General features: G+C 42.9%; 1 protein-coding gene across 1 annotated transcript in view; it reads left to right on the top strand.

The window, feature by feature from the left end:
- Positions 1–8,242: 8,242 nt before the first annotated feature.
- NXPH2 (neurexophilin 2) overlaps positions 8,243–18,150 on the top strand; it is a 42,520-nt gene continuing 32,612 nt past the window's right edge. The window contains exon 1 of the mRNA XM_056861444.1: positions 8,243–8,317. Within this exon, the coding sequence (XP_056717422.1) occupies positions 8,261–8,317 (57 nt within the window). The 5' untranslated portion in view covers positions 8,243–8,260. The remainder of the gene's footprint in view (positions 8,318–18,150) is intronic.

Genomic DNA, 18,150 nt, shown 5'->3' with positions numbered 1-18,150 from the left:
GTGTCCGGCTGTCAGCTCTGGCCCCAGCCTGGCAGAACTCTATCAAATGAGACCCGGGCCCTCTCCCCCTCCCCCTAACCCTGTAGTTGTTTCCCTTTGTATTTTTACTGTTCCTATTCCTGTTCCTATCCCTCCCCTTCCTTTTTCCTCCCCTTCCCCTTTACCAGTTAGTTTGATTGGTTATTCCTGGAACTGTTATTTAAGGTTTTAAAGGCACCATCTGGAATTTTAAAGTTAGTAAGATTTTTATGTATAATTCATATATAGCATGTTTTTTTTAACTCTATCGTATTTATGGTTGTTAGCTGCCCTGAGCCAGACTGCAGTTGGGAAAGGCCGGGCTACAAATCCAACAATAAATAAATAAAATAAATACAAGCCTTATTTATCATTTTCTATCAGAATATTTTGATGTATTATATAAAAATGCATGTGCATGAAGTTCATGTCACTGCTTTGTTGTATGTTAATTTTACACCATTCAGCAGTGGCAGATGAGTTCATTTCTTAATGAGTTGCTTCTATACATCAATTAAATGGAGCTTTTAAAATTAATAATGTAATTATGAGAAACTTGGGAGAAGTTAGGTTTAGGATTAGGGTTAGTTTTGTGTGTGTGTGTGTGTGTGTGTGTGTGTGTGTGTGTCTGTGTCTGTGTGTGCGGTTGCGTGGAGAGGACAACCAGAGGAAACCCATATATACATTTATATATACATATATAAGTCAAGTCAAATCTGACTTAGGGCGTTTTCAAGGGTTTTCAAGGCAAGAGAATTCAGAGGTGGTTTGCCATTGCCTGTCTCTGCATAGCAACCCTGGTATTCCTTGGAGGTGTCATATGCAAATACTTGCCAGGGTCAACCCTGCTTAGCTTCTGAGATCTATGTAGGGCTCTATATAGGGCTGCCCTTGAGACAAACCCGAAGGCTCCAGGTGGTACAGAGTGCGGCGGCAAGGCTCCTTACTGGAGCCCCGAGACCATATACAGCCGCTGCTCGGTCTGGAACCCTTGTATCTTCGGGACCACCTCTCTCGATATATCTCCTGAAGAACATTATGCTCTGCTGATAATAGCTGGTGATCACCGGCCCTAGGAGTGTGTGGATGTCCTTGACTAGGGCCAGGTGGAATGCTCTGTTAATGTGAAACCATTGTATCCTGAAGTGATCGTGTTAACATGTGGAATCCAAAGCTAATCTGCATGGCTATTGTGGACTGTAGTCTTTGTTAGTCTGGAGTTTTTCAGGACAGGAAACCAAGCCTTATTCATTCTTAAACTCTCTTCTTTTCTGTTAAAGTTGTGCTGATGTTTATGAATTTCAATGGCTTCTCTGTGCAATCTGACAAAATAGTTGGTAGAATTGTCCAGTATTTCAGTGTCTTGGAATAAGACCCTGTGTCCTGTTTGGGTCAGTTCACATTAACATACCACACCCTAATTAGCACATTACCTTGATACTTACAGGACAATGATTAGCACATTACCTTTGATACTTTTGCAGGACAATGACTCAACTCAAACCCAACCCCCTTCTGACTATATAAATTACTCTTCCAACACACTTTGACACTGAGAGACACTGTCCTTCAGTGTTACTCATCTGAGTATGCCTGCCACAGCTGCTGGCGAAACGTCAGGAAAGAAAATACCAAGACCACGGTTACACAGCCCGGATAACCTACAAGAACCTATGAACTCTGAACGTGAAAGCCTTCAACAATATCTTTAATATAGTTTATCTGAGATGGACATAAATGGTGCTCCTTTCCTCATTTTATCCTCATAACAAGCGTGTGAGATAGGTTAGGCTGAGAAAGTGTGTGCGACTGGCCCAGTGAGCACAATGGCAGAGGAGGGATTTGAACTCAGGTCTTCCAAATCCTAGTCTAACCACGACACCACACTGGCTCTATGGCTATATTAGCAAAGTCCCTAATATCAGTAACAGACGGTGAAATCCCAAGCATGACTATGCAGAAATAAATCACTTTTTTTTCCAATGGGGCTTATTCCCAAGTAAATGTGAGTGAAGTGCAGCCATAGCTGGCATATTTTAAATAATAGATTTTATGTCTTTAGCAGTACAGTGATGAGAGATGAAAAACACGGATTTCCAATGTATTGCCCGGTTGTACCCTTACCTTCCTAAGAAGAGTTATTGCCTTCTAAGTCCATTAAAGTCAATGATGATCACGGGGGTGGGGGGTGGGGGGAGGGAAGCACCTGCTCACCTTCCAAAACAGTGCCTTTCTTGCACAGGATAATCTACCCCCCACGCACACATTCCTTCACTTACCACCTGCACTGCAATTCTCCTCCCTTAAATTGTTATGGAAACATTTTGCTACTGTTCACTGGGACCATATGCTTCTAACCAAATGTCATCATTAACATTACTTTGTTTTTGTAAGCATTCAGATTATATTCTGCTTTCAGGCTTGAAGAGATCATTATTTGAGGCAATATAAATTGCTACTAATTATGGAACAACAATGGTGGCAATCAGGGCTGTTCAATGAGCAAACACTTTTCTACAGAGGTGTGAGAGCTTCTTTGGTCAGAGACATCTTCCAATGTACAAAAACAACAATATGCTGTTAATAGTTAAACTGGTGCATAATTATATAAAAGCTTCTTGTAATGGGGATGAGAAGAAGTCAATTACTGCTAAATCTAAATGTCTGATCAGTCAGAAGCCCTTTGTCCTAGGGCCATCAGAGCACATACATACTGTAGCTCCTTCTGGGCATATTTGGGTGGGGGGGGGCTATGCACACATGTATTCCTACAGTGAGAATGTTAGAAGAGGCTGCCCAATGCCTTTTGTTCTTTCTTTCCCTATAACCACAGTGGTGGGGAACAGGTATAGGTGGCAGCATAGAGTCAAGGTCTACCTTAACACAGTGAAACTATTGGTTTGGAGATAGGGGCTGACTGGAAAGGGGAAACGGCCTTGGAAAAGGGCCGTGGCCTCCCCAAAGGGGCAGCCTTCCTACCCCTCTGACCAGGTGCCAACCCCCTCACCTTGCAAGAGGTATGCGCAGGCTGGGTGCTGCCGCCCTTGCTTTGTGCAGTCTGGATGCCACCACCCATACACCATGTAGAGATTGAACGGCCAGGCACAGAGCTTCGGTCACCGGGCTGGCCTGACCCGGATGTGGAGATGGGAGACCATCAGCCCACCAGGAGACACCCCAGTGCCCATAATGGCCAATCCACCCCATTTGGAAGAAAGCTAGCTATCTAATATACATTATACATTCCCTGTGACCTCTTTTTGAATTTATTTAGTGTAACAACAATTGACACCAATAATTGTGAAAATAATGCACATGTTATCTTACCACTATTTCTATCCTCATGCTCATTCCTTTTCTCCACTTCTTTATTTCTCCTTTCTTTTTTTCTGGATATTGACAGTGTATCTCCAATTGACAGGCAGTAGTCTGAGGACAAACAAAATAAAGTACCTCTTCAAACAGTATAACCAACATGGCATTTGCTGTCATAGAATATCTAGCAGCAGCTAATAGTAACAATAATTTATTGGAACTTCTTGTTTAGAACAGTACACCTGTGAATACTAAATGGTGCCAAAAAAACAACAACCCTTAAGTATTCTATATACTTAGGCCAGATTCATCTACATTATCTGGCCATAATTTCCTATCTCTGATCTGGTAACAGACGCCTGCACTGCACAAAGTCAATTTTACAGATTATTTTTTCCTCATACACTGTGCTCAGGGTTTTTTTTTTTAATTAAAAAAGCTTGTTTTATTAAAGACATTTGCACATACCTCTTAAGGCATAACTGAATCTAGTCTCATATTAATTCATATCCACTAATGTGATACAGAAGCTAGCAGTCTTTAGGTTTCCCCTTTTCTCTGAATCCACATTAAACACTTGGAAGCTGTTCCATTGTCTCTAAGCAACATGTATGAACTTCCCTCTAGCAGGAGCACTTCTTAAGCTAGGTCTAAATGCTGGACTTAGACTACAAAAGAACAATTCAGACACATCATGAGGTACTGTCCAATTTGGTTTTCCTACACAGCTGCACTTTGAAAGAGATCCCTCTGGAGGAACAGATATGGAAAAGGTTACGTTCTAATTGAAAATCCACATGGATACCAAGGTAAGACAGGAGCTAGCAAGTATCTAGTATGCTCCTCATATACCTTTTAAAAATACCCATATATAGATTCTGACATTAACCTTCTCCGTGGGGAATAACTTGAAAAGCACTAACTGCAAGGGTTTTCAGTTTCCTTATCAAAATCCTGCTGCCCTTTTATTTTAAATGGCTGTCCCTTATTCCAAACTCCAAATCTGCAGAAAGGAATGCATTACCATAGATGTTTATTCCCAAGTGTTCCCGGCTGGCATACAGTATATCACAGCTGCTGCAGTAACCCTAACATATCTTTCAAGAAATGTAAGGAAGCAGATACAGCCTGGAATGTAGAAGGGTATCATATAGGAAGCTAAGCAGGGTCGGTACTTAGATGGGAGACCACAGAGGAAGGCAGTGGTGGCAAACCACCTCTGCCTAATCACTTGCCTTGAAAATCCTATGGGATGTCCACAAGTCTGCTGTGATTTGACAACACCTTACACACACATACAGCCCAATTCCCAGTTCTAGTGTCCAGAGAGAACTTTTTCCACCATTTCTCTCCTTAACAGCTGCTGTGTTGCCAACCTGTTGCCTTTAAATCTACACATCACAGCTCCCACAGTCTGGAACAAAAGAACACAGTCCTCAACATATTTATTCAAGAAGCAATTCTCACCCAGTTTAATAGGACTTTGCGTTCAATATAAAAATTGTGCTAGGTTTTACACAATGAAACTATTTGTGCAGTGCCTCAATTAAACCAGGCCCTCAGTCACTATGCTTCCCACTTTAACACGCCACACAGCTAGAGATTCCCAGTTTGCTAACTCATGCACAAGTATAGGCATCCCTACTTTGAATATGATAGCAGGCACATGGGTAAATTGTGCTCATGAGTCAAGGGTACATGAGCCTAGAACTGCAAGGCCTGAGCTGCATTTACTAAAATGACCCACTGATTTGGTTCCATGGGTAGGATTGCCAGGTTCCTCTTTGCCACCGACGGGTTTTTGGGGCGGAGTCTGAGAAGGGTGGGGTTTGGGGAGGGACTTCAGTGCCATAGAGTCCTATTGCCAAAGTGGCCATTTTCTCCAACTGAACTGATCTCTATCAGCTGGAGCTCAGTTGCAATTGCAGGAGATCTCCAGCTAGTACCTGGAGGTTGGCAACCCCTATCCATGGGCCTTCCTCTACACAGAAATGTTTCAGTAGGGGCCGAGTCCCAAGAAAGTGGCGTCCAGCACTGCAGCCCTCCTCTCAAATCGCAAGCCTAACCCTAGGGTTTCCAATCACCAGGTACTGGCTGGAGATCTCCTGCTATTACAACTGATCTCCAGCCAATAGAGATCAGTTCACCTGGAGAGAATGGCCGTTTTGGCAATTGTACTGGATGGCATTGAAGTCTCTCCCCTCCCCAAACCCTGCCCTCCGCTGGCTCAGCCCCAAAAACCTCCCGTCAGTTGCAAAGAGGGACCTCGCAACCCTACCTAACCCACTTTTGCTGAGGTGCAGTTAGGGTTGCCAGGTCCCTCTTCGCCACCGGCGAGAGGTTTTTTGGGCGGAGCCTGAGAAGGGTGGGGTTTGGGGAAGGGAGGGACTTCAATGCCATAGAGTCCAATTGCCAAAGCGGCCATTTTCTCCAGGAGATTTGATCTCTGTCGGTTGGAGATCAGTTGTAATAGCGGGAGATCTCCAGCCGTTACCTGGAGGTTGTAAGGAAGCAAACACAGGAGCGAAAGTGTATCACAAACTGAAAAATGTAATATAATACAAGCTACGTAACATGGAAAACAGGACCAATGACAGTGCAACTACATATCTGCCCTAATAGCTATAAATAGCCAGGCAAATAACACAGGATTACTAGGGTTGCCAGGTCCCTCTTTGCCACCGGTGGGAGGTTTTGGGGGTGGAGCCTGAGGAGGGCCAGGTTTGGGGAGAGGAGCGGCTTCAGTGCCATCGAGTCCAATTGCCAAAGCGGCCCTTTTCTCCAGGGGAACTGATCTCTACCGGCTGGAGATGAGTTGTAATAGCTCATGATCTCCCGCTAGTACCTGGCAGTTGGCAGCCCTAAGGATCACTATCCCCAAACGGGCTTGCACGTGTTATAAAAGTCCAATACTGGTACAAAAGCCTGTAAGAGGGGGTGGGGGTGTTAAGTGCCGTCAAGTTGCTTCCGACTCATGGAGACCCTATGAATGAAAGTCCTCCAAAATGTCGACCCTATGAATGAAAGTCCTCCAAAATGTCCTGTCTTTGACAGCCTTGCTCAGATCTTGCAAATTGAAGGCTGTGGCTTCCTTTATTGAGTCAATCCATCTCTTGTTGGGGCTTCTTCTCCTGCTGCCCTCAACTTTTCCTAGCATGACTGTCTTTTCCAGTGACTCTTGTCGTCTCATGACGTGACCAAAATACGACAACCTCAGTTTAGTCATTTTAGCTTCTAGGGTCAGTTCAGGTTTGATTTGATCTATAACCCACTTATTTGTTTTTTCGGCAGTCCCCGGAATCCGTAACACTCTCCTCCAACACCCCATTTCAAAGGAATCTATTTCCTTCCTAACAGCTTTCTTCACTGTAAGAGCATACGTAGCAGTAAATCTTCTTATTTTCAGACGTCCTTCAGCCAGGCCCAAGAGAAAAAGCAGGTTCCAAATGTGAAGACAAGAAGGGTTTACCTGGAGGTTGTGACAATTATAGTACTTGGCTCAAAGAATAAACAATCAAAGTATGCAAACAAGCATATTGTGAGAACTTCAATAATATCAGAGTTACAATAGTGTAGACACGTACGTGGTAACATTGACACTACAAAACCTACAACAAAAATGCTAAACCACTATAAGAGTGAGTCCTGATGGAAAACAGGAATTCTTATGGCTACAGCCATTTGAAGCAGCCGGTGGGCGCAGAAAAAATAATTTTCAGCAAAAAAATTAGCAAAAATGCCATTATTGCATTTTTGAAGAAAAATATTTTGATATTTTTGAAGATGTCAGCTGATGAAGCTGCTCGTCAGCAGTGAAAACGCTCCAGAACATCCGGATGGCGTTACTGCTTACTTTCCCATCTTCATCATCAGTCTTCCTTGCCCAGGACTCTGTGAAGAAACAGAGAGAAGAATCCCTGTTTTCCATCAGGACTCACTCTTATAGTGATTTAGCATTCTTCTTGTCCGTTTTGGAGCGTTTTCACTGCTGACAGGCAGCTTCATCAGCTGACATCTTCATATATATCAGAATATGTTTCTTCAAAAATGCAATAATAGCATTTTTGCTTCTTTTTTTTGCTGAAAATTATTTCTCCTGCGCCCACCGGCTGCTTCAAATGGCTGTAGCCATAAGAATTCCTGTTTTCCATCAGGACTCACTCTTATAGTGGTGTAGCATTTTTCTCATATGTTTTGTAGCGTCAACGTCACCACATGCGTGTCTACCCTATCGTAACTCTGACATTATTGAAGCCCTCACAATATAGTGGTTTGCATACTTTTGATTGTTTATTCTTCGAGCCAAGGACTATAAATTGTCACCACTGTCCAGTTAGCACACGTGCACATGTTTCCCTCAGGAGTTCCCCTGGGGGTTGGCAACCCTAGGCGCAGCCGACTCCCCCTCCCCCAAGAAACTCCAACTGGAGCCACGCCCCCTGGGCGGGGCGGGCCCCAACGCTCCCTCCAGTCATTTTCCCGCCAAGCGCGCCCTCCGCCCCCCCCCTCCCTCTAACGGCCACTCTGTGAGGGGCGCGAGGCGCGCTGCCGCTCCGGGGTCTCCTCACAGGGGGCGTTCCGCGTGCGCGAGGGGGGCGGGGCGTCGTCGTCGGGTCTCCTCCCAGGGGTCTTCCAAAAGCGGGAGGGGTCTCCAGCTCGCTCGCGGCGTCCCGCCAGTGGCGTGCCGGCCTCCCTCCCCGGCCCTAGCGCCGCCAGGCGGCAGTTGAGCGAGGGACGGAGGAGGGCCGGTGGTCGGCGGCGGCTCCTCGTCTTGCCTGCCCCCCCCTCCCGGGGTTCGCTCGGGCGGCGCGCATGCGCGGGCGCGCGCCGCTTCCCTCGAAGCCCGGGAAGGCGAAGAAGCCCTCGGACGGGGAGATGAGCGCGCGCCGGGGCAGGGTGGTGGCCGCCCCTTAGACGCCGAGCCAGGATGGTGCGCCTGCAGCAGCCCCTGCCGCTCGTGGTCGTGCAGAGTTTCCTCCAGCTCGTAAGTCTGCTTTTTCCGGAGGGGGTCGTTTTTATTTGGGGGGGGTGACTTTTTTTGGCGTGGCCCGTTTATGCACGGGTTTGCTGCGCTCTCGGCGCGCGTCTTCCCCCGGTCCGAGTTCTCAAAACTCTGCGCAGGGGCTTGTTTGTGAGTTTTGAGAATTGGGATTGGGGCGGGGGGGCGGGAAACGGGCTTGCCGCTTTCTCGATGCACCAGGCAAATGGCCAAAAACAAGCCCCCCCCCCCCCGTGCAAAGTTTTGAGAATGTGGATGGGGAAAACGTGCATCTAGAGAGGGGCGAATCCAAGGCAAAAAAACAACAACACCATGCATAAATGGCTCTTGTAAATTTGTAATTGATTCAGCATGGCCATCTATGCATGGGAGGTTTTGCCCTGGGTTTGCCGCTCTCTAGATGCACGTTTTCCCCCATCCGAATTCTCCAAACTTTGCACGGGAGGCTTGTTTTTGGCCATTTGTGCACGGGAGGTTTTGCCTGGTGCAACGACAAAGCGGCAAACCCGTCCCCACCCCCTCCATCCAAATTCTCAAAGCTCTGCCTGGGGTGGGGTGGGGGGCTTATTGTTGAGTTCTGAGATTTGGATGGGGGGAAATGTGCATCTCTCTGTGTATGTGTGTGAAGTGCCGTCAAGTCGCTTCCGACTCATGGCGACCCTATGAATGAAAGCCCTCCAAAAATGCCCTGTCTTGGACAGCCTTGCTCAGATCCTGCAAACTGAAGGCTGCGGCTTCCTTTATTGAGTCCGTCCATCTCTGTAAAGGAAGCCACAGCCCTCAGTTTGCAAGATCTGAGCAAGGCTGTCCAAGATAGGGCATTTTGTGCATCTCGAGAGCGGCAAATCCAAGGCAAAACCTCCCGTGCGTAAATGCAGTCTCTCTCCAGATTCACTTCGGAACGCGGTGCGCGTGGTGGAACCGGTGGTGGTGGTTGATCCTACGCGTGTGTAGTTTATCCTTCTCTCCTCCCCCCCCGTGTGTGTGTAAAGTGCCGTCAAGTCGCAACCGACCCCCTTTTGGGGTTTTCATGGCAAGAGACTAACAGAGGTGGTTGGCCAGTGCCTTCCTCTGCACAGCAACGCTGGACTTCCTTGGTGGTCTCCCATCCAAATACTAACCAGGGCTGACCCTGCTTAGCTTCTGAGATCTGACGAGATCAGGCTAGCCTGGGCCATCCAGGTCAGCCCCCCCCCCTTACCAGCTGTTTTTGTGCAGGCTTAAAAAAAAACTTTGGCCATTTATGCATGGGAGCTTTCGCCTTGAATTTGCCGCTCTCGAGATGCGCATTTTTCCCCAGTCCGAGTTCTCAAAACTCTGCACAGGGGCTTGTTTGTGAGTTTTGAGAATGTGGATGGGGAAAACGGGCATCTAGAGAGCAGCGAATCCAAGGCAAAAAAAAAAAACCCATGCATAAATGGCTCTTGTAAATTTGTAATGATTCAGCATGGTCATCTATGCATGGGAGGTTTTGCCCTGGGTTTGCCGCTCTCTAGATGCACATTTTCCCCATCCGAATTCTCAAAACTCTGCACTGGGGCTTATTGTTGAGCTTTGAGAATTCAAATGGGGAAAATGTGCATCTAAAGAGAATCCAAGGTGAAACCTCTCATGCATAAATGGCACATGAGTTTCGCGTGAAGCAAGATTTCTCCCCCCCCCCTTTAGCATTGTATAGATGCCAAGGAACGAATGCATCAGACATTCAGGGCTAGGGGGTGTCGATGGCCAGCCCCTCGGTGCCTTTTGTTTTGCGAAGGAGGGTGTGCTCCATGGAGGCTTTGGATCCTTTCATGCATCCTTGGCTGTTTAGGGGGGGTGGGGGAGGAAAACTTTTAAAACAGCGAAAGAAAGCTCGATGCCACAGCGACCAGCTCGGGTTTATGAAAGCGGCTGTCACAGTTTGACTAGGGCCACTTATGCACGGAAGGTTTTGCTTTACATTTGTCACTCTCTAGATGCACATTCTCCCCACCTGAATTCTCAGAACTCTGAATGGGGGCTTATTGTTGAGTTTTGAGAATTCAGATGGGGGAAATGTGCATCTAGAGTGGCAAATCCAAGGCAAAACCTCCCATGCATAAATGGCCTAGGAGACCGAACGACAATGATACGTTCGTTTTCTTTACGTCACACTTTGCTGAATAGTGGTCCCAAGTCCCCCCTTGGAACCTTAAAATCCCCCCGAGATTCCCCCCCTTGTTGAGAACCCCTGCTTTCCCCCCTTGTTGAGAATCCCTGCTTTCCCCCCTTGTTGAAAACCCTAGTTTAGCAGTCCAATAAAATCAAAGGCGCCACTGCCAATCCCCCCCCCCCATCAAATAGGATTTCGGAAAGGACTTTGACCAACATGTTGAATGTTCTGGCCAGTGGACTTAACGGTACAGGACTGCCCGTTTGTGTCATCGAGCTAATAAACTATTTGGAAAACTTAGATGCAAGACACCGTCTCTTCTAATTATCTCCCTAGGGAAAAGTTAATTACACCACTCCTTGCTAAATTCCCAGAATATTCTAATTTAAAAAAAAAATAGGATATCTGTTAGGGAGATCTAAACAGTCTGTAACTCAGAGGGATGCTGACTCTGTTTCTGCAGCGGTAAGAATCTAGAGAGATTTTATTTAAAAAGACATGGTTTTCTTTTAGGGGGGGCTCTTAACTGTAACACCTTGACATAATATATCTTCATTATATCACTGAGAACTTTGGGTGTGTTTTGGGTTGATTTTTTTTGTGTAGAAAGATTTGCTTGGTGTATGTGTTCAATATTGTGTCTCCCTCTGTCCAGCAATAAACTTACTGATATAATCTGTTGGTGATTGTGCAGTCTGGTCCTGTGCTTGTTTCTTCTGAAGTAAATTTCACTGTGTTCAGTGACTTATTCCAAAGTAATTGTATGTAAGATTGTGCCTATATTTATTGTGCTTTGTGAAGTTTCATCTCCGCTTATATGATGCAAACTTAGTTCAGAATACCCTTATGTCTATCACATTATAGATAGTTGTAGGTAGGACTAGAGAACATATTTAAAGCCCTTGACCGTAAGCCCTGCTGAATTGGACAAGACCTACTTATCTCGGAGGTGTACCTAGTCCCGCAGCCTCCGGAAAATAACATAGTCTAGATCAGGGGAGATATGTAGAACTTAAAAGGGAGACACTACCATGACGGGTGTGCATAATGCAGTGATAAAGCAAATTTCAGTGATAAAGATATGCATGTCTTTCTCTTGGGGCTTTCTTGATGGAACATATCATCTGTTATGGCAAGGAGGGAGGAAAAAAGTAATTAACATATTCCAGTTTTGTCAAAAAAAAAAGCAAAACGTTAAAAATGGTATTGCAATTGTATTTCAGCATTCTCCTGTTCAAGAAAATGTTACTAGTTTTGTGTTCCCACTGGCCTTCCTTCTCTAGCTGAAAGTTTTTCTTTGTGTGTGTGTGAGAGAGAGAAAGATTGTAGTCATTAAGGAAATGTGTAGTAATAAACCTTTAAGGGATTAGACAGCCTCCTTAAGAGCAAGGTTCTAATATTACAGCATGAGTTGATTGATTAGTTTTTGAGGAAGCTTATGTCAAATTCTAATCCGTTTTTGGATGGTGCTTGTCTTGTAATGCTGGGGGAGGGAAGGTTTGCTCCAGCACTTTATCACAGCAACGAAGTGCCATGCTGCATCCTTGCGATAAGGCACACATTTTCTTTCACACCGCTTTCCTTTTGGACAATAAAAGGCTGTTTACATTTTTAGAGTGGGATTTCTAGCTAAACACCACGCAGGGGTTAAGGGACGTGAATGGAACACTGTAAATGGATTACAGAGTTGCTGAGCAGGAAAGAGCTAAATTGAAATACCTCCTTTCCCCCTTTAATTTCAGCCGGATATCAAAGGGACTGATTAAACCTTCTGACTGATGTTGATTTTGTTCCACATTTTATTGGACGATGTTGTGAACCTCTTTGCTGTGGCTTTACAACAATTGCTTAGTGTGAGTACTTTGAAGGATGAAACTTTTCTTTGAGGACAACGCACAAGGCAGTACCTGTTCCTGGATGATACAGCATATAATAATTCACAGGGGAATCATTTCATTTTTTGTGCTTTTATTAAACTCAAACAGTTGCAGTCTGAAATACGTTTGTCCTTTAATTCTTAATAGGGAAAATAACCTAATTTGTTTTATTTTCTTAAAAAGTTAGTGTCTTAAGTTAACATACAACTTGACAAAAACGTGCTTAAAATTGTGCTATTATATTTTGTAAATCAGCTTAACTATAGTTACTATATAGAAGGCTTTGGGGTATAATTAATGTGTGAATAAACATAGATAGTGATTAAATGCCTGCATAATGTTGAGACAATTCTACTTATTTACTTCTGTACCCAGTCATTCCAATGACCAATGGAGTCAAAGTATATAATTAGTAGATAAATATTGGACAATACTGGCAGTATTCCAAAGTCTCGTGCAAACAATTAAGTATAAACTTAGAAAAAATTACTTCCACATCAACCAGTATGTTGATTAATTGGGTTGGACTTAAATTGAACCAGGAATAATGTTTTTTGTTTAATGAATTTTACTGTAGCAAGGTGTAAAATTAAATATGCACAAATGGGGGCTTTTGGTCTTATGGGCACTAGTCTGCAAATGTAGTTACATTCAAAAGTGCTGCTTCATTTTTTGATTCAACGTATGCATTTGCTGGACGTTTATGTACTCCTTTTATGGTTCCTGTTTTCAGCAGAGTTTTACAAAATTGTCATTCTGTTAGTGGTATAACAAGTTTTTCTTCATTGTAAACAAGTTTATCTCTCTCTTTTTTTAAAAGAACTATAATGCAACATAGAAAGTGCCCTTTGCATGCCATGTTATACTGGAGATTACACACTATACTTTTTTTACTGATCCATTTTTGTCCAGATTTACTTTTCTATAAACCCACAGGCTGTGTATTCCTATATACATACCTATAACCCACTGTGTTATAAATAAAATTGCAGACCAGGTATTGATAGCAGAAGGCCAAAGCGAAATAAATTTATTATTATTCACCATTTGTTTAATCTTTTTCTAGTCAATATATCTAAAAACAATTATGTCATACCTGTCGATAAGCATCTAGGTAGATATTGGCTTAAAAGCAAAAAGAAAAAATGCTTTGTCCAGCATAATGACCAGTGACAGCTATTGCTTTAAACTTAATTTCAATAGTGGTTCAGCCATTCTGTTGTTGCAAATTATTCAGTGCCTTGTTAATGATTAGGTTAGAGAAGCAATGAACTCAAAGACAATAGCAGTGAGTAAGTGCCTCATAAAACTGGTTCTGTGGCCCAGTTCCTAAAGACACTACTGACAACATATTGGATCAAATCTACATTTAAAGTTACCTTGTAAACAAATCCTGATATATTATTTTTCGGGTATTTATTACCATTTTTCCTTAATTTTACTGTTTGTAAAGAAAAAAATAAAATGAAGCCAAACATGGTACAATGGCTTTGATAATGTATTCTAAAACTTACTCAATAGGTTCCAAAATGTACACGTTAAATTCAAAATTATCAGGAAAGTATATGTGAATTGCCCGATACTGCTGTTAAAATCCAAGTGCAATTCCTTTATTTTTTATATTATATTTTCTCTCCATATAATAAAAGACGTCTAATCTTATAACGACAGGGAAGTTATCAAACTATGATCTTGTTCTGCAAGCACTTCAAGTTTTGCATCTCATAAAGATATGCACAAATTCCCAAGAGGGAATATCGGTGGCCATTATTAAATTGTATGCAACCTCCGTAATCCGTAAACAGTGTTAAACAGACTGCATTCTGGGTGCCATGCACAAAACTTTCTTTCTCCCTAAATCTGGAATAAGAAGAATGCCTAATATAGCATGCAATCTCATGTCAAACAGGGTTGCATTCCAGTGGCTACTGTAAGTCTGTGTTTACACTAATACTGGAAGAACAGGGACTGAAAGTATTCTCCAATAATAATCTTGATATGTGAATAGTTAATTTATTGGAACCAGAACAAAGGGAAAGACAGCTAATTTAAAAACAATTAATTTATGAAACAGTGTGGTTAAATTCTATGCAGTTGTAATGAATTATTATTTGTGGCTTACAATGAAATATCTGTGGAGAGAGGAGACAACGAGGAGTTTCTCCTCCTCCTGCCAGATGGCATCTTGATGCAGTAAAAAGAGTGAGTTGCATTCTAGTCTTTCTTGATGTAAGAGCCTTCTTGTCTTCATTATCAAATAACAAGCAAGTCAGTTGACTGGTATTCCCAACTTTATTTGTTACCAAGTATAAGGTTCTAAACAAGTGGATACCAGCAAGTCTGGCTGAAGATGGAAAACGTAGATATGTGAAAGACATACATCTATTTTCTTAAAAACTCAAAGTGATATTATAGTGCAATGTTGCATTCAGTCACTGTAGTTCCCCATACATAATGTTCAAATGTTGCATGATTTTTTCACACTATGTGAGTCATTGTCCCGCCCCTCCCACTGCCACCCAAGTCTCTAAAGAAGGAATAACAGTTTGAACCTAGAGATGAAATCTGGAGTCATTAATGTATTTGTAGAGAATCAAAAACTGAGACAAAGGCAGTGCAGAGTCTCAGTTTGCAGTGATTGGCTCATATTTCCTACTCTAGTGCTCTTGTGTTGCTGCATCTCATGCATAAATAGTTCTTTGCACCCAAGTGGTTGTGTTTTTAGCATCTCTGCATAGGTAGGGCATAATGTAAACAGACTTTCCTCGTTGTTTGCATATAACATCCAGTTATTTGAGTTATATGGCCTCTGAAAATGGAAGGTACGGTTTTAGTTATCATGACCAGTAGACAGAGTTAGATCTATCCTCCGTGAACATCTAATAATTTTAAAAATCTATGTAGATGATTAAATGTTATCACAATTTACAACAAGTATTTCATACGTTAACCATGCATTTATGTGTTGCACTACTTCCATGTCTTTATCCTGAATGTTCCAAAAATCAATTTCACTTAAGTTCTAGTGTTTTGAAAAAGACAGATTTAGGTGGGTAGCCATGTCTTTGAGTCCAGTAACGCCTTAAAGACCAACAAGGTACAGGTTGAAGAGACATAAAAAAATATAACATTTAGGCTATGTGTATAATATTCCAATATACGGAAAGATCCGAAATACGCGATTACTCAACCTGTATAAGCCTTCGAGAGTCAAAGCTCCTGTCAAAGGAAACTTTGACTCTACAAAGCTTATACCCTGGAAATCTTGTTGGTTTTTAAGGAATCGTCCTCACTCTCACACTCATTTACAATCACAACTTCTTTTATTTTCCCTTTTTTTTTAACTAAAAAGACGCATCTCTTTAGTACTTCATAAAGAAGAGAAGCTCCAACCCTCTGATTAATATGCTTGTCCTCTGCTGTATCCTTCTTCGACTCTAGGATATTTTTTATTGAGACAAAATGGCCAAACTACACACAGTATTCCTAATGTGGGCTACAATTACCTTGAGACTGGACTACGTAGCACGCTGTATGTGGAGCTGCCCTTGAACACAACATGGAAGCTAAAATTGTTGCAGATCGCAGCAGCTAGACTGATAGGAGTTAAGCATTTTGAACAAATGAGAGCCAACGTGGTGTAGCAGCTAAGAGCGGTGGACTCTAATTTGTTGAACCGGGTTGGTTTCCCCCACTTCTCCACGTGAAACCAGCTGGATGACCTTGGGCTCTCAGAACTCTCTCTGCCCACTTACCTCACAAGGTGCCTGTTGTGGGGGGGGGGGATGGCAATTATAAGCCGCTTTGTGACTTCTTATGGTAGAGAAAATCAGGGTATAAAAAAACAACTCTTCTTCAAATCCCCCCTTAATATCATTACACTAGTTATCAGTGTGCTGTCGTGTTCAGTTCAAGGTACTGGTATTAACCTTTATAGTCCTTCAGGACTTGGGACCCTCTTATCTGTGAGACTTCCTCCAACTATATGTGTCCACAAGGCAACTAATGTCATCAGACCACCCCGAAGGCCAGTAACAACTGCATCTGCTTAGGATTGTGCTTGCTTTATGATTGTACCTGTGCTATGGAACAGGTTTCCCAAGGAAAGCCCTGACCCTGTGCAGGTCCTGGAAGTTCTCTAAAACATGCCTGACTTAAAAACTGACAATGTAGTGATGGATACTTTGCCCTATACTGCATTTATCTTCATGCAGGAAGAACAATGTATGCTGCAATAGCCATCTAATTATTCTCAAAGTGATACACAACTTTGTGTACCTTTATTAGGGATGCTTTGTGGGACTCATTGGTCCCATAACATGTTGATGATTTGTACCATATCAGTGAATTCTGTAGTACCTGTAGGGGTCGTAGAAGAAAAAAGAGTGGAATAGAGCCCAACCTAGAAAACAGAAGCTAGGTACCAAAGGTTGGGTGGGATGAAAATATATATATATAAATAATGAAAATATATAATTTATTAGAAGCGCTATATCAAGATTAAAATTATTTTAAAACCATTAAAATAGCACAATGGCATTTCCTAAGGTTTAATGCCAAACGCGTTTCAGCCTATATGGCCTTTCTCAGTGGTCTATTTGAATGTAAAACATGCACACACATTACAAATATATTTACATATACAGGCAATATAAAACAGACCAGGCATGTAATAGGTTGTATATATTACCAATTGCACCAACATCTGGTAAGATTGTCTTAGGTTTTTATGCTGGGCTGTATGTGTCTCCCACATAAGTTGTGTACAAGTATCAACCTGTCCAAGCTGTTATTTATTTATATATTTTTCATCCCACCCAACCTTGGGTACCCAACGTACCTTTAGGGGTCCCCAACATGGTGCCCAACATGGTGCCATGGTGGCCGCTGACGCCTTTCCTGTTTCCTGCCAAATAGTTTTAGTAAGTGGGCAGAGACTGGTGGGGCTGTTGGCCACCAGGCTTCTGACTGGCCGTTGGAGATCTGCATGGCTTTCCAGACTTTTAAAAATATTGCTTTGACAGCAGCTGCCACCACAACACAGGGATCTTCACTGTGTGATTGAAGGTGAGCTATGGCAGCCCTTTTATACCTGGGCCCACCTGTGGCAGCTGTTTTGTGGCAGCTGTTTTGTAGGTGTGCCCGCCATGCTGTGTCAGAGTCCCAAAAGTACCTTCAGGCTCAAAAGGGTTGGGGACCCCCCACCCTTAGTTCTGACAGAGCATTTACGTGGTACATTGTTCAGCAGTCCCCTGTTTAATGTATTCAGACAGTTTGTAGAGATTGTAGCGTTTCCACTACGGAATGAGATGAGTTTTGACATAAGGATTCACTATCGAACGTTGTGCTCTTACGCATACTTCTTTTTTGGTTTTGCGTCATTGAAAAAAGCAATCTCAGATTCTTAGTTTGTAGTGAGTTTAGAATGTTTGTAAGCAGTTAGTATGTTCTGAAAATTATCTCATGCAATTTTAAATGAAGGGGGGCTTGAACAGAATTTCTTGAAGGCATAACAAGACGAATGCACTGCCTTGTACTATGTAACAGTGTTGTGCCTTCGTGTAAATTTGATAGATTGAGCTGTCTTCTCCAGTTCAGCAGAGGTACTAGATTTTTAATTGGAGTTAATAATAAGTGCGAAGGAAACTCTTATTTTGATGTATCCCATACATTTTTAAAGCATGTCGTAACTAGCACAAATCATATCATTTAAGAGACCCCAGATTACACATTTAAACTTAGTTGTAGTATTCCATGGTCCATAAAAAGAGGTCACATGTAATTCAGTTGGGCTTGGAGATGTACAA

This window comes from Euleptes europaea, chromosome 15, assembly GCF_029931775.1.
Source record: "Euleptes europaea isolate rEulEur1 chromosome 15, rEulEur1.hap1, whole genome shotgun sequence".
NCBI classification, from domain to species: Eukaryota; Metazoa; Chordata; class Lepidosauria; order Squamata; family Sphaerodactylidae; genus Euleptes; species Euleptes europaea.
Note: the sequence above shows the minus strand (reverse complement) of the source record. Positions and strands in the feature narration are given on the sequence as shown.